The sequence below is a fragment of the Peromyscus californicus genome, unplaced genomic scaffold, assembly GCF_007827085.1.
Source record: "Peromyscus californicus insignis strain IS unplaced genomic scaffold, ASM782708v3 Scaffold_12__1_contigs__length_115047231, whole genome shotgun sequence".
NCBI lineage: Eukaryota > Metazoa > Chordata > Mammalia > Rodentia > Cricetidae > Peromyscus > Peromyscus californicus.
The window spans coordinates 94,770,898-94,790,315 of NW_026294413.1; the positions used below are offsets into that span (position 1 = coordinate 94,770,898).

A 19,418-nucleotide genomic window follows, 5' to 3' on the forward strand; every position below is an offset into this window, starting at 1 on the left:
TTTCCTTTATTACTGCAGTATCAGCTTAATCCTCGATATCCTTCTAGAGACATGAAGCATATCTTGATGTGTTTTTGTTAAGTTAATGTTCTATTTCCTAACAGGGTGCCTCTGAGAAAGACATCGTGCACTCTGGCTTGGCCTACACAATGGAGCGATCTGCCAGGGTATGTGTGCAGATGATAGCTGCCTTTGTGTTAATAACATGAAACACAGATAAGCATGTTGTCTCAGCAGGCAGATTGTTTTGTGATGCTGTTACCTGGTCTCCATTTGTGTACAGCAGGACATGTACTGTTTTATCCTCAGTTGATGAGCACTTTTGTCAGTACATCTTGAGGAAGAAATCAGCCTGGGTTAGGCAGTTGACTGTTACCAAAAAGGTGGTTGGCCAAACTAGAATGCTGATCAATCCATTGCTATTTAATAGCCCAAAGCTGACTTACAATAGAATTTGGTTTAAGTAAGAAATTTTTGACTTTTAGCTTTTTGGTTTTGGTTTTTTTTTTTGGTTTTTTTTTTTTTTTTTTTTTTTTTTTTCATCACTTGAACCTTTTTTACACCAGGGCCTTAAATGTTACACAATTTGAGTACAATTTTTCTGCTTTTTTTTTTTTTTTGTCTTTTGAAATAGGGTCAGTCTCTCTATGTAGCACTGACTTGTCCTGGAACTCTCAGATATAGACCAGGCTGGGCTTGAACACAAAGAGATCTACCTGCCTCTGCCTCCCAAGTGCTGGGAAGAAAGGCTTATTTCCTCTTGATCAAATTCTACCCATTTGGATTTCCAGGTTGAAGCAGCACAGACAGACTCCGCTCAAGAAGGCGGCACTGCTTGGTGTGCTGTGTTTGCTGGGGTTTTGTGTTTTGTTTTAAAACAGGGTTTCATGTGTCCTAGGCTGGCCTTGAACTCACTATGTAACTGAGGATGTGACTGAACTCCTCATCATCCTTTCTCTACCTACCTAGTACCTGAATTATTAGCATGTGCTGCTATGCTTAATTTTTGCTGCTTTGTTTTAAATTGTTTTAATTAAAACACTATAATGGGCTGGCAGATGGCTCCGTGGATAAATCTGATCATCTAAGTTCAATCCTTGGGACTCACGTGGTAGGAGGGAAAAACCAACTCCTTTTAAGTACTGCTCTGACATCCCATGCACATTGGCACATGGGTGTGCACATACACAGCATACACATACACAAAATGAACTCATCAGCCTGTAATGTAATCACAAGGCTGTGTAGCTGTCGTTACTGAAATTCTGAAATGTTCCCATTGTCCTGTTAGTTATTTTAAACAGTCACTGAGTATGTCTGTGCTCTGAGCTCCTTCCAGATAACAGGGTAGTTAACAGGCAGAGGAACCATTCACGTCTCTAGTTCTCGGAGTTATTTCTTGCTGTTCCCTGGACAGTGACAACAGAGAATTTGTCACTCCTCCAAAAGCATTTTTGCTGCTACAATCATTTGTCTCTTTGGCTGTTGAAGTCTTACACTTACTTAGTCATGGGGTGGGTGACTAATACCAGGAATCCACACGTATCTTTTGTGTTCCTAGCTGGCTACTCAGTCAGGTGGTCTCACTGCCTTTTCTCCTTCATTCCAGCAAATTATGCGCACAGCCATGAAGTACAACCTGGGATTGGACCTGAGAACAGCTGCCTATGTCAATGCCATTGAGAAAGTCTTCAAGGTGTACAACGAGGCTGGTGTGACCTTCACATAGACAGGTCCTGACTGACTTCTTTACCACCCACTTCACCTATAATCTCTGCAGACCTGTCACAAGTTTACATGTAACCACAGAAATCTGTTCTTGTGACCCATTAGTTAATGGACACTGTTCCCAGCAAGTCAGTCTGAATCAGCCCCTTAAGAGAGATTAGGTTAGAGGATCATGTACAAGCTATGTGTAAAAGTAGGAATCACGTGTATCCGAGAGCCGCTTAGGTACTTTTTCTAAGTAAAGTCTCTGCCTGCCTCCTGGCTGTGCTGCCTTACTCTGGGCCCTTCCCAACAGGGTCAGTGCTGTTGCCAGGGAAAGCAATCAAGAGCAGTCAGCCACTTGGGGACAAGTCTGGGAACTTGGACACATAGAAGAAATAGGTGTGTGGCATTTTCCAAAGGTGGCATGGTCCGCAAATGAGTTATTGCTATTTCACATCTGCAAAATAACTCAATTTTCTAAGTTGCAAACAAAAATAAAGCTATTTCTCTTATGTATTTTATTCTTTCAGAATAAAATGAGTCCATGCTGCTGTAATAAATTGCCTTTAATCACTTAAGCCTAACCTTGACTCAAGCAGTGAATGCTTAAACATAGTAAATGGAAGACGCTAGTTTTTATAACATCATTTATAATTCATTGGCACTGCATTGTTGTCCAGAAGAAACAAAGTGGCACTGTGGGAGCACTCTCCTCATACCTGCAAGTGACAGGGACTCTGGGAAATTTGTACCACCATCCAGGGAGTGCAGTAACCTCTTTACCATGAAAATAACTTGTTCTTCTCATTAAAGATCCATTGTGTTGAGTAATTGAACCGTAATTCAAATAGTGTCCCAGAAAAAACCCTTGGACTCCCCGTTTGGAGTCTGGCTGGCTCCACTGACTGTGTGCCCCTTCCAAGGCTTTGCATTCTGCTCACCACTTCTCTAACAGTAGGCTGGAGACTGCCTGGAGTTGACTTTTGTTTGGGAGTCATTGGCCAGGGCTTTTGAACAGGAGTGTTCCTCAGAAGTACCAGATATTATTTATATAAGAATGAGTGCTTTTTTTTTTTTTTTAACAATATCCTTTCAGAAATTTCTAACTACTTTGTAACTGCATGATTAACTTCATGAAAAAAGCAGTTATTAAAAGTCTACCTTTTCCAAAGTTTATGTTTCTTTTCTGTGTTTTCATATTTGAAAGTCTCTTAGTAAATGTTAAAACAGTAATTGAGGTGTGAAAAGTTTCATAACTGCCTATGTCATTTCTTTTGCTATGAACTACTCAAATTTTTTGTTTTGTTTTTGTTTTGGGTTTTTTGAGACAGGGTTTCTCTGTGTAGCACTGGCTGTCCTGGATCTTGCTTTGTAGACCAGGCTGGCCTTGAACTCACAGAGATCCTCCTGCCTTTGCCTCCCAAGTGCTGGGATTAAAAGCATGCGCCGCCACCACCTGGCTAGCTGCTCAGATTTTATTCCTGGATTATTTTTAATTTCATTTTATTAAGCTATAATGGCTGTTCCTGGGGAAGAGGCTATAGTGTGTAAAACTAATATGTTAGTGTAATTTCTGGTACTTTTTGTTTATTCATTTGTTTAAAACAGGGTCTTATGTAGTGCAGAATGGCCTCAAACCTGCTATTAGCTGGGGCTAGCCTTGAACTCCTCCCAATCCTGCCTGTTGCTCCAGAGTGCTACCATCATACCTGTCCCTTTTTGGTATCTTCTAAATAAAGTTTTGTTTGAAGCGATTTAGCTACAGAATTTAACAGCTACTTAAGATAATATGGGGCCGGGCAGTGGTGGTACAAGGCAGATCTCTGTGAGTCTGAGGCCAGCCTGGTCTATGTTGACACACCACATAGATATTTGTACATCCATAGCCAGGATGGAACCAGTTTAGATGCCTAATCAGTGAATGAATGGATGAAAAACTATAGCGTGTATGGGGCGGTCCTCTACAAAAGCAGCAAGTGCTTTTAACTGCTAAGCCATCTCTTGAGTTCGTGTGTGTGTGTGTGTGTGTGTGTGTGTGTGTGTGTGTGTGTGTGTGCATACAAACATGAAAGAGTGGGAGTGATATAGGACAAAAGAAAAGGTAAATAGTGTCGGTTCTCTAAGCTGCGTGTGGGGTGCGTACCTTTAGTTGACTAAGTTAACACATACGTGAGGTGACGGGAAACTGGGAGAGATGGAACAAGGGAGGGTAACAGCAGTCAACGGGAGCAAGCGCTAGGCGAGAAACTGTAATGGCGCCCATGTTATACACTAAAACGTGAAGACCTAATTCCAGTGCTTAGTGGGGGACGGGGAGGTCAAGGTCATCTTCAGCTACAAAGGCTGTTGAAGCCCGCATAATCGACTTTTGGGTGCTTATAAATGACCGAGTGGGTTCTATCCATAAGTATTAATGCAAGAAGGAGAGAGAGACAGTTATGCTAACCAGCTTCCATTCTGTGGAAGTGCCAGAGATATTTTTGATTTCCACACACAGAAGCTCCGGTTTCTGCCTCTACAGCCAGCTACAGGGGGTGCAAGAAACGCCTGGGTGTTTCCAAGCACATGTCAATGGTGGTAGTAACAACACACTGGTATCCTTAGGGTATAATTAAGTACACCTTTGCTAATCATTGTGGATGTTATGAATTGTGAGGCCCGGAGAAAGCATAGAATGATTACCTCTCAAACTCATACCAGACGCTGGGCAGTGGTGGCGCACACCCTTAATCCCAGCACTCGGGAGGCAGAGGCAGTTCGAGGCCAGCCTGGGCTACAGAGCGAGATCCAAGACAGGCTCCAAAGGTACACAGAGACACCTTGTCTCCAAAATACAAAAACAAAAATTCATACCAGGCAGATGGCTGCTCAGGCCTCCCAGCCCTCCTCCTTATGGCATACGGCACAATCCTGGCTCTGGGGGAGAAGGCAGACTAGGGTTGGAGTAGGATGCTGCTCACGAAGGTCAGGGGCTAGAGAATGGCTGAGGGCTGAGTTTAGAATTAAGTTCTGTCTGGGAACTGCAGGGCCTCTCTCTGGTTCTCTAAACAGTGACTCACAAAACACGACGTCTGAGATGATGTTGAAAACTACAAAGTAGTGCAGTCCAAGGAATGGATCCAGAGTGAAATGGTCATCAAACAAACGAGGGCCTTCTGGCTAACTAGTTAAGAAAGGCTGGTAAAGGGCAGGGAGTTTCTGTGTCTCACAGCAGCTACCATTTCTAACCTGGCTGCTGCTGTGGTAGGCCACCGAGATCTTTTCCACTAAAAATTTGGGTTGTGTGTTCCTAATAGCCTACAACTTGCTGAGTGGCCAACCGGTTTAAACAACCCACAGGCTATACTAACTTCCTCCTAGGAACTCAAAGAGATAAGATTATAGAATTGGGATCAAAAGATAGAGGCTGGAGGCTTAGCAGTGAAGAGCATTGACTGCTCTTCCAGAGGACCTGGGTTCAATTCCAGGACCCACATGGTAGGTCTTAACTGTCTTAACTCCCACTCTGACACCATCTCTGGCCTCTGGGGGTACCAGGCATACCCGGGGTGCACAATAACGTTCAGGCAAGTTTTAAAACAAACAGCAGCTAGTGTGTGATGGGCAAGTATTCAGCCTCTGGACTGCACCCCACCCTGCACATTTTCAGGGTCATTATACCATGTGCACAGGGCATCTCCAGACCCCAGAAGTAAGTTGGAATGTACCCTCCCTGCAGACCTCGCACTTACCAGTTTTTCCATAAAAGCCTCTTTTCCTGTTTGCTCAGACTGTTACCAGCCACCAACTTAAACAATGTCTAAGTGTTTTTGGCTACTGCCCCCAGAGAAAAGACTTAATGTAACATGAGCAGTCAGAAGTAAAGATAGCTTGGTGGTGGGTGTTCCTGGGGACTAGGGACCAGCTCAAACGATGGCAAGTCTCTACAGTTTGGGAATCTGTTTTCTGTGGTACTCTAAAGTGGAACCCAGGACCTAGCACATGCTAGCAAGTGCTCTACCATTAAGCCACACCCCCAGCCTTTGGGTTTTTGGGGTTTTGTTTGTTTGTTTGTTTTTGAGATAGGGTCTCCCTACATAGCTCAGACTGCCCACAAACTTATGATCTTCTTGTCTGTCCATCCTGAGTGTTAGAATTTAAGGTGTATGTCACCATGCCCAGATAAATGAGGTCTGGAAAGAAAGAATTCCAACAACATTCTGTCTTTCCAGGGGTCTTCCAGGCTGTTCAACTTTTTTGAGACAGGGTCTTAATTCTTATAGCCCAGTCTGGCCTTGAACTTTTGGCAATCCTAATTCAAGCTTCCCTGTGCTGGAATTTCAGGACTGTAGATGTTCACTAACAGCAGGCCATTGGTTTTCTAGACTGGTAACCAGGGAGGGTAGAGGGTGACCAGGAATAGAAGCTGAACACTGCAGTGCATTATTTTTTCTGACACCACTATGATTTTGGTAAACACTGACTTCATGCCCCTCATTGCCAAGTACACTTAGAAGAAAATAAAATATGGAAGATGCACTTGTTCTAGGAAACAGCAGTTTGGGAGGGGAATTAAAATGTAGGCAACACTTTGACTTTCTTTGGAGATGGGACAATTTTTTTGAACATTTTATTGTTACTGCGGGGTAGGGTCACTCACATGCCATGGCGTGTGTGCGTGCAGAGGTCAGAGGACAACTTTGTGGACTTGGTTCCTGTGTTTCGATGTGGGTTGCAGGGACTGAATTCCAGCCATCGAGCTTACTCAGCAAACATTTTATCCACTGAGCCATCTTGTCAGCCTGAGATAGGACAATTTCATTGTTTATCTCCCTCATGGCATGTGGACTAGTTCACATGAGGACTTGCCATGCAAGTTCAACAGTGCCAGCTGGCCTCCGTAGCCTGGTAAGCAGAAATCTTGCACTCAGTCCACCCTGGCTGTCCACAGAGCCACAGTGCTCTGCTTCCAAATGCTGCTCCTTCCCTCTTCCCAAGTGGTGACAAACTCTCAGTGGTACTTCACTAGGGAACAATCTCGAATAAGCTAATACTGCCCTCCATGACCAAACTGTTAAAACAACTGCATTAGTTTCCTCTTAAAATCAAACAGAGAAGTATACAGTGCTAAAGTAAGAATTTCTCATTCCCACAGACAGAGAGGACCACTGTCAATATTTTATCAGGTATAAGCTGTTTAGATTTTTATGCTGTTCTTATATGATTATGTCATTTGCCATATGAAAAATGAACTTGTTCTGCATATATATTTTGCTACTTACTAATTTACTTGGACATATGTATTTACATTCCTCTAGCTGTGTTTTGGGCCTGGGCATGGACCTTGCTTGTCTGCGGCAAACACTCCTCCACTGGGCTACATCCCTAGCCCTTTCTCTTCAGTAGCCATGTGCAGTCCATTTCCTCTACAGGCAGCATTTGTTAGCCAAAGATGGTAGCCTTCCAGACACAGATCCCACTCCCTGACTGAGGAACTTACAGTTCAGTAGAATTTATAGGCACCATCTCCATATTGTGTGGAAAGCCTCATGAACAGCACAACTTGCCACCCGAGTGATTTCTGATGGTTTCTGATGTTTCCGTCTTGCTGTCATGCTCTTGCTACCATGAACCTGTAATAGTAAGTCTACATTTCCCCTTTGGGCAGCTTTACACACCTGAGGAGACCATTCCAATCCATGTCTGCCACTCATAGTGTCCTTAGCTCTATAAGCCTGGGTTTGGATTGGGGAAGTTTCAGAAGTCTTCAGGAGCCAAACCAAGATAAGTCCAGCACTAGCTAGACAATGTGCGTTCCAGTGTTGGCCTTTGGAAATCTGTGAGACAGTTCCAGAAGGGCCAAAATGTGGCAAGAAACCGATTTATTCCTTGACCTTTTCTCTTCATTTCTGCTAAGAGCAAATAGCTTCCAGCAAGATAAATAAAATCTTAGAGCCAGAGCCAGGCATGGTGGCACATGCCTTTAACCCCAGCACTCAGGAAGCAGAGGCAGGCGGATTTCTGTGAGTTTGAGGCCAGCCTGGTCTATAGAGCTACTTCCAGGACAGCCAGGGCTACACAAAGAAACACTGTCTTAAATAAATAATAGTTTTATACAGGATTTCTCTAAATTTATGCTCCCAAAGATGTGTATGTGTATCATAAACACATGTTGCACATGTGTGTGCATGTATACTAGCCCATACACATGGAGACCAGAGGTTGATGTTGGGTATCTTCCTCCACCCTTCTTTACCCTGATTTTTGAGGCAGGGTCTCTCTGAACCTGGAGCTCATCATTTCATTCAGCTTGAGTGGCTGGCAAGCCAGATCCCAGGACCACCCATCTCTGCCCAGGCTAGCTTTGGATTCAGCCTCCTTCCTCCACCTCCCAAGTGCTGGAAATTACAGCATGTAGCATTACAACCTGGCCTCTGTTACAGAACTTCTAAATGCTGTCTACTTGCACACTGTTTACAGACCGAGTCTTAGCCGGTCTGTAACTCACTTAACTTAAACTCACTGCATAGCTGAGGCTTGATCTTGAACTCCTGATGCTCCTGTGTCAGCACCTAAGCCCTGAGATTACAGGGGTGTGCCACCACATCCAGTCCTCCACACATTTATTTGAACTGTAAGGTGCTGATTGCTCATGAGAGAAGAAGGAGGTCACTGCCACCCACTACCTATGTCTTGGCCACATGTCTCCTGGTTGAGTCCACCAGGAGCCTCCAGAAACAAGCAGTGGATGTCTTCCTCCATAACTGGCTTCTGTACCCTCCATTGCAAGGAAAACCAAAGAATGCTAGCTACAGGGAATGTGCACTTGGCCTGTTGAGCGCCTGCACACCTGTGCACACCTGCAGCACAGGCTGGGGATGGAGCTCCGTGGTAGAGAACAGGCGTGGTGCTTGTTAAACCCTAGGTCATTTGACAAATAGAGAAGGAAAGAAAAGGGAGAGGGGTGGGAGAGGGCTGACCGTTCAAGGTGTGAGAACTCCCTAGGTAAAGGGCTTGCTGTGCAATCATGGACCTGAGCTCCATCCTCAGAACCCACATTTAAAATAAAAAATTAGAACAGCCATGGTGGTGTGCGAGCTTGTATTCCCAGTGCTGCAGAGGTGGAGACAGGCGGAGAGCCCTGGGGCTTGCTGGTCCCCCAGCCTAGTCTACCGGGCTAGTTTCGGGCCAGTGAGAGATCCTGCCTGAAAACGCGCGCACACGCACACGCGCACACACACGGACTGCTTGCTGGAAAGATAATTCCTCACCTGATTCATTGGATGGGGACCACAAGAGGTGGCAGGTACCCACCATGTTGGATGCTCCTCTATGGCAGAGGAGAAGCTAACAATATACAGTGTTTCCATTAAAAAACACTTAGCCATTCCTGGTGATCCCACACTCAGGAGTTAGAGGCAAAAGGATGAGGAGTTCAAGGTCAGCCTCAGCTACACAGCAAGTGAGTTCAGGCCAACCTGCTCCATATAAGACCTGTGTCCAAAACAAAGAACAACAAAAAACCACTTTGCCTAGGATTTCCATCCAAACAGGAGTAAACTCGGGACTCTGTTCACATTTCATGCTTTTTATTGACATTCGGGAAGGGCTGGGCAGGGTGGTATGCAAGCTCACTGACCCAGTCTACCCAGGCCTTCTGCAGCATGGGTAACGGCGTCGGTGACAGTGTGGGTCACCTTCTCAGTGACCTCCTTCACCACTTTGTCCCCTGACTCTTGGGCTTTCTTTAGGGCATCTGCAAGGGCTGTTGGAAAAAGAGAAAGAAAATTGTAGGGATAAGCAACCCACTGCTTGCAGCAGGAAAGGCCTGAGGGATGAGGCTATTATAGGGATCAACCCTGGCCCGGCTCCCGGGGACAAAGGGAAGAGTACCCCCGTCATAATGAATCCAGTGTGGTTTGACCTTCCTGACAACTTCATTCAAGTTTGAGTGAGACAGCGTGGACAGCTCATGGGGGACCTGGCTATGTGCACTTTTTCTGGAGACTGCTCCTTAGTTTCTTTGACCATTTTTATGCTGATTGCTATATTGGATTACAGTTTCTGTCGTGAACACTTCATCAAAGAAGTTTGTGGCCTTCCTTCTGACTTCACTTCCGTTTTGCTTTGCTTTTTTGTGTTCCTCCCTTTCGCCCTCCTGTGTAAAATTGTGAAGTTTCATGTTGACAGATTTACCTAATACTTTATGACTACTGTGTTGTTTTGTTGTTGCTGTTTTTAAAGATCATGCTGAAGTCTCTTATGACACTTCCTTGGTCTTAATTTTTGTATCCCCAAAACTCCGTGTTGTAATCCTCCTCAAGATTGTGCCATGAAAAGGTAGGAGCCGTGTGCTGGTTAGGTGAGCAGGATGGGTGGAGCCTCATGAGCAAGAGGGGTCCCAGCCAGGAGAGCTAGCTAAGCCTTCAGCCACGTGAGGACAGCAGAAGGTGCCACGTGGGAGCCGGAACCAGCTTCGCCACTTGCCCAACTACCGCCACCGAGGTCCCCAGACCTCAGCACCGAGAGTAATACATTTCTTTCTTTTCCTTCTCTTGTCCTCCTTTTTGAGTGAAAGTCTCACTAAGTAATTCAGGCTGGGCTCACTCCATAACCTGGGCTAGCCCCAAACTCAGTTTTCCCACCTTGTTCTCCCTAGTTCTGGGATCACAGACATGATCCACTGTGCCTGACTGTAGAAACAATCAATCTCTGCTGTTTATGAACCATTGAATTTGTGGCATTTCATTTTAGCTGGTTGAGCTTACACAGTTTAATGTATTTATATGTTTAAATGTAAGTCCTTCACCCGGCTGGACCCTACGTTGTTGTAGAGATTGGAGTGAGATATGTTTTGTACACTGTTCTACTCAGGGCATAACACATACACAGTAAACTTTTATACAAATACATATTAAAACACGAAATTGTCTATTTTAATTGTTGTGTCCCTATGTGCCGCCCCGTCCTTTTTTGTGGCCTTGTCTTCTTAACGTTGCACGGAGAAAACAGCCTAGATGGAGCCCTAAGACAAGGTACAGCCTGCACAGATAATTGCATACAGGGATGTATAGATAATTGCAGCCCAGCTGAGAGGATGCTACATCTGGGGCAGGGCTGGGTCTGGTTGAGCAAGAAAAGGATTAGCCCTAGTGCTTGGACTTCCTCCCTCTGCCTCCCTGCCTGCTTAGGTCATTCTCTCTCTCCTGCCGTTCCTATGCTGGGAATACGACCACTTCACGCGTGCTAGGAGGGTGCTCTACCACGGAGCTGCATCCCACCCCTCTGCCTTTCTCTCCTTGCCCCCTTTTCTCCTTCCTTCTCTCCTCCTCCCCATTCCCATCTGCAAACAAATCAGCCTTACCCTTCTCTCCAGCCTCCTTGGCGTGGTCCACCACCTCCTTCACCACCTCCTCCACTGCGTGAACTGAACAAAGAAGACAAAGTCAGAGTGAAGGTGTGTGTCAACCACCTGCCCTCACAGTGCCGGGGATGCCTCTAGACAGTAAGGGAAGACTCTGGTGAGCTGCCCGAGTCAGGGGAGACAGCTTAGGAAAACCCTTAGCTGCCTCCCTCATAGACCCCCAAGATGCCTGGATCCTGGAGACGCACAACACCCCCCCCCACACACACACACACACACACACCCCTCAGCCTGGAAGGACAAGGATAACTAGAACAGCCTTCTGCCTCCTGGAAACCTGAGGCAAGGCAGGTGTGTTTGTCAATCAGCCACGCCTGTCGGGAAGAGCTGACTGACTTGCTTCAGCCGCATCTGTCCGTCTCCAGAGAAGCTAAGCTCCTCCAGGCAACCCTTCCTGAAAGGAGTCCTTGCCCACCTCTGAGTTCTGGAGAGTTTTGGTGGGAGCATGCTAGGACCCAAAGACTTGAGAGACAGAACTGTCCCTGACACAACCTTCCACTGCGGGTCCCTCACAGCTCAAAAGGCTGGAAGATTAAGAAGGGATTAAGATTAAGAAGATCCAGTTGTGGAGTTAAAATGAAACAAGTGCTGATCTGTCTCCAAAGAGAACAGCAAAAACATTTGACGCAGGTTTTCACCTGTGTCCCACAGTGGGACTCAGAGGAACTGCCACATGTAGCCACAGACCTCAGCTGGCAATACCATGTCCTAAATTCTTGGAAGAAACAGAAATGTCCTTTTAGACTTTGAACAGGGCCAGACACCATGGTTTCATAATAAAAAATCCTTTAAAGCTTTGAAGTGTGATGAAAATTAAAATCCACCTTCCTTTTTTTTCTGCATAGACTAATCAAAATAGGCATAATTTTTATTTCATTTTGTTTTATAGTTCTTGCAAAAAATCCAGGGCCTTATATAGACAAATGTTCTCTCACTGAGCTACACACTCAGGCCCTAGAATAAGCAATATTGACATAAAAGGTACTCTAGGCTTCCAGACAGAAGGACCTAAGCCACCAGCACCCGGATTCCGCCTGCCTCCTGGAGCCTCCTCAGGGCTGGCCTCCTCCTGACCTCCAAGCAGGCTCAGCCTGGGTCATGGAGCAAGTCCCTAGTAGGAAGCCTGCTTGGGCAGGGGCTCTACAGTGAGCAATTACTCCAGCGTGTGTGCCCCCCAACTCTGCTATCTCCTGATGGGGTCAGTAAATGACACTTCCTGATGGGCCTCAGCCTCAGTCTACCCCAAGGCTTTTGCCTGCCTACTGATAACAGCTTTCAAAAGGCCCAGGGAAGTCTGCCCCCAACTTCTGAACAGTTAGAAAGCCCCAGCCCTTACCTGCTCCCTCAGTGGCCTTCTCAGTGCGGTGGGCCAGGCCCTCGGCCGCCAGCTTCCCCAAGCCTCCCAGCATCGTCCAGCAGCAGAGAGTGATAGGTACAGTGCCACAGACCGGGTTAGCCTGCTTTTATACATTCCTATGACGGCCTGCCAGGCTCCAGGGCACCAAGCCCTTACCCAGCCACTAGGAAGCTAAGCAGATGAGTCAGTTCAGAGCCTGGGTGGGGCTACCCCAGTACTACCCTTGTCTCAATGAGCCCCCCTCCTTGCTCTGCTAGGAGCCCTAAGAAACAGAGGCAGGTAGATAGCAGAACCAGAGAGGTCAGGTCCAGACAGGTCTTGTCCCCACAGCAGGGAGTTTGAGGGCTCTGTGAGATGATAGCACTTGGGAAAAATAGGGTCTAAGTTCTCCAAGCCTGAGCGCTGATGTGTTACCTGATGGTAAGGCCTCCAGTCTACCTACCAGGGTCCCCACTGTGCCCTAGTCAGGCTTTTAAAGCAGCCTGAGGTCAGGCATACGTGGAATAGGTATTACTACTGCCTTTCTGGCTGCCCAGGACCATGGCCCCACAAAACAGCCTTGTGGTCTCCACTGGACAAGGGGCTCAGAGTGTTGCCTCACCCTCTGGAGAACATAGCATTGGCCAGATGCATTGTCATCCTGGCTCAGTCAGCTGATTCTCACTCATCCTTAGGCCCTGGATGAGTGACTGGGGCAGCCAGCTCATGGGAGAATCCTGGCCACTTTGTACCTTTGAAGTGCAGCTTCTAGGGAAGTTGTGTGAGTTTAGCAGTACCCACTCAGTTCCCCACATCCTAGACAAGTGGGTAGAAGATGCCATTACTGCCCGGGGAGACCTGTCTCGACTAAGAATACCCCCGAGGAGCAGCTCTACAGCTCCTGACGTATCACACGCAGAGGGGTCAGGCTGCCTCCCTCATTACTCAGAATAGGCAGAGATTCCTCAGGCCACATACCACATGTTCCCTCCCTTGATCATCAGCCCAAACAAAGCCTCAGTTTCCTCATCTATAAAATGGGACGGCTCTGCCTTCCTGGCTGTGTCACTGATGGTCAGTGAACAAAGCATGCAAGCTCTTGCAAATACCTATTCCCTTCTGATCACCAGGGATGTGCCAGGAAGTTCCTCTTGGCAGTAGGTTTACTTGCTACAGCAGTAGGCCAAGGTGCGGCTGGGGTGTTAGACCCTGGAGCTAGAGAGCTAAGGGATATGGAGCTAGAGAGCTGAGGGATATGGAGCTAGAGAGCTGAGGGATACGGAGCTAGAGAGCTGAGGGATACGGACTCCATTGGCCTAGGGACAGGGGCAGAAGGTCTTCCAGTGTTCCCACTCACATGGTCTAGACCTGGGTCAGGAGGTTGAGGCCTCTTCCCTGTGAATAAAGCCTCTCTCACCCCTCAAAGCCATCCTGCTGGGTGTGGCAGGACTTAATTAGTGTTTACCCGACCAAGGGCCCTCACAGCCCATGCCCTTCAGAGCTGAGGCCCTCTCACATTCCTGGATGGTGTTGGCAGACCCTGGGCTGTGGTTAGGGTAGTTAAAGGGTGCTGTGGACAACAGGACCTCCAGTCACATGGCCAAGCCCCAAGTCACGTGTTACTGCTATCTCCTTAGGGCAGAAGTGGACAGACACTTAACCTGGAACACCCCTTTTTGAGAAAAAGAAGGCTGTGGAAATGACTTAGTGGATAAAGTACTTGCTGAGTAAGTAAGAAACCCTTAGTTCAAATCCCAGGATCCACGTAAAACCAGGAGCATCCATAATCCTAGAACTAGTGCAGGAAAATAGGAGGCAAAGATTGGAGAATCCCAGGACGTTTGTGGGACAGCTAGGCAGGTATGCCCAGTGGGAAACAATTGAAAAAAAAAAGGTGAGGGCTGACACCCTCAGCTGTCCTCCAGCCACACATGGGTCATGGCACACACACCAAGACATTTTATTATTATTTTTTTTTTGTTTTGTTTTTTGGTTTTTCGAGACAGGGTTTCTCTGTGTAGCTTTGCGCCTTTCCTGGAACTCACTTGGTAGTCCAGGCTGGCCTCGAACTCACAGAGATCCGCCTGGCTCTGCCTCCCGAGTGCTGGGATTAAAGGCGTGCGCCACCACCGCCCGGCTCACCAAGACATTTTAAAAGAAAGAAAAAAGAATGTGATTCTTGCTGGTTCTACAAGAGGGTGTGTGTGCGTGTGCGTGTGCGTGTGCGTGTGCGTGTGTGTGTGTGTGTGTGTGTGTGTGTGTGTAACCCCATGGGTGGAAAAAGAACCATGAGAGTGGAGTCCTTGGAACTGAAGCAGGTCCAGTCCACCCTCTCCTTCCCCACTTAAGGTAAAGTTCTAGCGTATTCCACCTGGGGTGTTAGGTTAGGAAAGGCGTGTACAGCTGGTGGGGTGGGGCTTCAAACTGCATGGAGGTACTTTTGGACCCATCAAAGGCCCCGTTTCCATTGAGGATGCATGTGGCCCCTACTCTCATAAGGGTCCTCTCTTGCTATTCCCCTGATAGCTTTAGAATGGCTTCCACACACACCCCTGTAGGCCCCCAGTTTAATTCTCAACATGGTTCTCCTCTCCGAAGTTCACCAGCCCCAACAGATCCGTGTCAAGAGTCAGCCCACAAGCCAAGCATGCTGTCCCTGCCCACCCCCATCAATCCATACAGCTCAGGATGCTGTGTCCCCGCCCCCTTCATCAGACCACACAGCCCAGGATGCTGTGTCCCCGCCCCCTTCATCAGCCCACACAGCCCAGGATGCTGTGTCCCCGCCCCCTTCATCAGCCCACACAGCCCAGGATGCTGTGTCCCCCGCCCCCTTCATCAGCCCGCACAGCCCAGGATGCTGTGTCCCCGCCCCCTTCATCAGTCCACCCAGGCCAGGATGCTGTGTCCCCGCCCCCTTCATCAGCCCACACAGCCCAGGACGCTGTGTCCCCGCCCCCTTCATCAGCCCACACAGCCCAGGATGCTGTCCTCCCACCTCATTCCCCTCCCCCAGCCCGTCGGGCACCACTTCCCAGAGACCCTGCCCTCTTTAGGACACAGTCTCCGGGTGAGCACTCCAGTAACTCCAGTGATGTCACACTACTACCCTTTGCCCAGACACACACCCCAAATGCCTGGCTAGGAAAAGTAGAGGGACCTGGAGAGGCCAGACTGTCCGGAGATGGACTTAGCTCCCTGGCCCTTTGGCTCTGGCCCAGGTCCAGTCTCACTGGTCATTCAGATCCAGCTGTGACCCGATCCCTGTCCTTCCAAGCCACCCCGAGTGTCCTGACAGGCCCTCGGTACTCCTCCTTTAGACTCCTGAGACTGGATCCCTTTCTAGCCAAAGAGTCTCCTAACCGTGGATGGATTCTGGTCTGCGTCGCTAGGCAGCTTTCCCTCCCTGTATGAGGTTGAAGGTGACTCAGGTGAGGTCTGTCCTCCGTTTCCCCATCTTGGAAGACACTCCAGGGGAGCAACCCTTGAACACAAGCACTCAGGCCAATCTACCCTGAGCCAGCAGGTCAAGTCCAGCCTTCCTTGGGCAGGGAGAATCTGGCTTTGACAGGAGTGAACTAATTCTCCAAGGAGAATTTGCTTAGCAACCCAGTTTGGCAAAGGAACTGCTAGCTGAATCATCAAGTTGAGGAAAGCTGATTTTCCAAATACCAATTGCCAACTTAGCAAACACCAATGCTCTTTTTAAAGTGTTTACGTTAGGCAGCTAAACACATAGGCTGTCTCATGTCTCACTGTCACAAACATCCAAAGAGTGGCCGTCCATCTGCCTCTGCTTCCTCACACTTCAGCTCACAGAGCTGAGCTTGTGGTAGATACTGTACCCACAAATCCTCCACATGCTGAGCCCCCCCGGCCATAGTGGAGCCTTATTCATTCAGACTCTTAGATACCTGACTCCTGGATCATCAAAGGAGGCTGTGCCCAGCATGTTATGAAACCCCACACATATCCAGGATATCAGTCAGACTCCTGGTGGGAGCCAGAGAGCACGTTCAGAGGTATGCTCACGGAAAGGGAGCATTCACAGGGTGAACAATAAGAGATCCTAGGACACTAGTTAACAGGAATTATGACAACTACTATCTCTCTGGATATCTCAGAGGGGCGCAAAGAAGTTCCTGTCTCCTAGAGCTGTGACTGTGGAAGAATCAGGGGACAGAGGCTACAGCCATCATCAGAGAAACATGGCCACTTCTAAACTATGCAAACCAAGGAGGCATCTGGGGAACAGCCACCATCCCTCTTCCTCCCCAGACTCCAACCAGCATCTTCCCTCTGACCAGTCCCAATCAGGCTCACAGCCAGGAGCCCAGGTAATGCAGCCCAGGAGAGCTGTCTAGGGCGGAGCTGGTAGAGAGCGGGTGTGGAGGGAGATCAGAAAACCAGCTTATCCTTCCGGAAACCCTGGCTTAATTCTAAATCGCCCATCTCTCCTCCTTAGAACTGTGTGGAACAAAAGAGGAAATAAAGTCCATTGTCAAGCTCCGTTTCGGAGAACTGGGAGACCAGAGGGATTTGGAAACTCAAAAGTCAAGTGAGTTGAAAATAACCTTCTGTGGGAAGCCAAGGAGTGGAGTAATGGATGGGAGGGACCCGCAGGGCAGGGCGACCTCTGTCTCACAGCACACCTCCAGCAGAAAGGATTCCTGGGGACAGAGCAAATGAAGGTGTATGGAAGTGAGGCATGAAGGAATGGGTTATGGTGCCCATGAAAGTGCAGGTGTGGGTACATCGGAGAGTCCCTGGGGGCTGCCACCTGTGAGAGAACACTGGCGGTAGAATCTTCCTGAATTTTGACTAAATTCTGAAAGACAGAAGGATCTTGGCAATACCTCAGGAAAGGAAGGACTCTCCCCTACCACACCTCCTCCAAAATACTGCTGAAAATGATGTTCCAGTCTATACTGTTGTGCCCAGATTGTAGGTACCCCCCAAAAGACCACCACGGAGACCGAATCCCGCATGTAAAAGCAAAGAGCCTTTATTTTCAAGCTCGGAGCTTGGACTCTGTCCAATGTAGTGGTCAGAGCAGAAACTCGGGAGCCCAGGCAAGGTGGGGTTTTTATCATAGCGGAGGTTGTGGCGAGGGGATTTCTAGGGTTCAGGAGCCTGACTGGCTGACATTTGTCTAGGGGTGTCTGTAAAAGGGAAATAGGTGTGTGCTAGGCTCTGGGACACCTGGTGATCTTATCTAAAGGTTGGACCGTTTTGGGGGGATGTCTGGTACTTCCCCTTAGATGCCAGCCCATCTCTGGGTAGATCCCTGGGTGTGGCCTGCCAGTAAGCCTGTCACAGAAGTTGTGTCTGGGCCTCTAAGCCTGTCATGGCTTCTGTGTGGTCAATCAAGCTGTTTTGCCCCACCACCACCACACACACACACACACACACACACACACACACACACACACACACACACACACACACACGAGTCTCAGGTCCCTGGCAGAGGTTCCCATAGAGAAAACACAGGGGCTTTCTGCCTGACGCGTGTTTCTGTCTTCCAGGGAGCTGGCGTACTCCTTATGTTCCTCCTCCACCTCCCAAATGCTCCCCTCTTCCCCAACCACAGCACAGTGAGCAGAACCAGGAAGCTGGCAGCAGCACACAGGAAAAATTTCACAAAAGAAGTACATTAACAAGGTTGGGGATTTAGCTCAGTGGTAGAGCACTTGCCTAGCAAGCACAAGGCCCTGGGTTCAGTCCTCAGCTCCGGGGGAAAAAAAAAAAAGTACATTAACTTCACTTAACTAAAGGACTTAAAGTTATTAATTAAATAATCGGTTGTTTTCATTTGAGTTTGTTTGTTTTGCTTTGTTTCTGATTTTGTTTTGGGTTTGTTTTGGGTTTGTTTTGGGTTTTTTTGTTTTTTTGTTGTTTTTGTTTTTTTTGTTTTTTTCGAGACAGGGTTTCTCTGTGTAGCTTTGCGCCTTTCCTGGAACTCACTTGGTAGCCCAGGCTGGCCTCGAACTCACAGAGATCCGCCTGCCTCTGCCTCCCAAGTGCTGGGATTAAAGGCGTGGGCCACCACTGCCCGGCTTTGTTTTGGTTTTTTGTGTGTTTGTTTTTTGAGACAGGGTCATATAACCCAAGCTGGCCTTTAATTCACTACATAGCTAAGGATAGCCTTGAACTCCTGATTTTTAAATGAATTTAAATTAGTTTACTGGATCAAATTGAACATACTAGCTAGGTAGGCATGGTGACTCACAATTATAATCTCAGCATTCGACTGTGGAGGGCCCCAAAACAGCTTGACCACACAGCAGCCATGACAGGCTTAGAGGCCTAGACAGTTTCTGTGACAGGCTTAGTGGCAGGCAACACCCCGATCCAGGAAAAGCCTTAAGCTGATAGCACCCAGGGACCTACCCAGGGGTGAGGAAGTACCTGACATCCCAAACATTCCAACCATTAGATAAAGTGGCCAGATGTCCTTGAGTCTAGCACACACCTATTTTTGTTTTACAGATACCCCCAGACAATCGTCAGACAATCAGGGTCCTGGACCCTGGAAATCCCCTCACCCCAACCTCTACTATGATAAAAACCCCACCCTAGCTGAGTTCAGAGTTCTCTGCTCTCACCGCTGTGTCGGACAGACAGAGGGACCAAGTTCTGAAGCTTGAAATAAAGGCTGTTTGCTTTTACATGCAGGATTCAGTCTCCCTGGTGGTCTTTTGGGGGTCCCCAAGATCTGAGTATAACAGGACAAAGTGAGGCAGGAGAATTATGGTTTGAGTTTGAGGCAAGCTTTGGCTACAGTGTGAGATCATGTCTCAGAATAAAACAAAACAAAAACACTAGATCAGCTAGGGTCTGGAGAGATGGCTCAGCAGTTAAGAGTATTTACTGCTCCCATGAAGGACCTGGGTTGGCTCCTAGCACTCCACAGAGGCTCACAACTATCAGGACTGCAGTTCCTGGAAGACTCAAGGCCCTCTTCTG

General features: G+C 47.9%; 2 protein-coding genes across 2 annotated transcripts in view; one reads left to right on the plus strand and one right to left on the minus strand.

Moving 5' to 3' along the window:
* The window catches only part of Glud1 (glutamate dehydrogenase 1), a 36,010-nt gene extending 33,716 nt beyond the window's left edge, over positions 1-2,294 (plus strand). Inside the window, exons 12-13 of the mRNA XM_052733959.1 lie at positions 105-167; positions 1,610-2,294. Coding sequence (XP_052589919.1) covers positions 105-167; positions 1,610-1,729 — 183 coding nt within the window. The 3' untranslated portion in view covers positions 1,730-2,294. The remainder of the gene's footprint in view (positions 1-104; positions 168-1,609) is intronic.
* A 468-nt stretch (positions 2,295-2,762) lies between these two features.
* Positions 2,763-16,009, minus strand: Fam25a (family with sequence similarity 25 member A). Its single transcript, XM_052733964.1, has 4 exons — positions 15,813-16,009; positions 12,450-12,641; positions 11,054-11,116; positions 2,763-9,454 (listed from the first exon to the last, which is right to left on the minus strand). Exons 2-4 carry the CDS (start codon positions 12,520-12,522, stop codon positions 9,321-9,323), a joined length of 270 nt encoding a protein of 89 aa, XP_052589924.1. The 5' UTR covers positions 12,523-12,641; positions 15,813-16,009; the 3' UTR covers positions 2,763-9,320.
* Positions 16,010-19,418: the final 3,409 nt, after the last annotated feature.

Bases quoted from the DNA above. Each gene is read 5' to 3' on its own strand.
- Fam25a (XM_052733964.1), bottom strand. From the start codon at position 12,522: ATGCTGGGAGGCTTGGGGAAGCTGGCGGCCGAGGGCCTGGCCCACCGC. The intron at 11,117-12,449 runs GTAAGGGCTGGG...TTCTTTGTTCAG, and splicing joins GAAGGCCACTGAGGGAGCAG to TTCACGCAGTGGAGGAGGTG. The intron at 9,455-11,053 runs GTAAGGCTGATT...TTTTTCCAACAG, and splicing joins CAAGGAGGCTGGAGAGAAGG to CCCTTGCAGATGCCCTAAAG.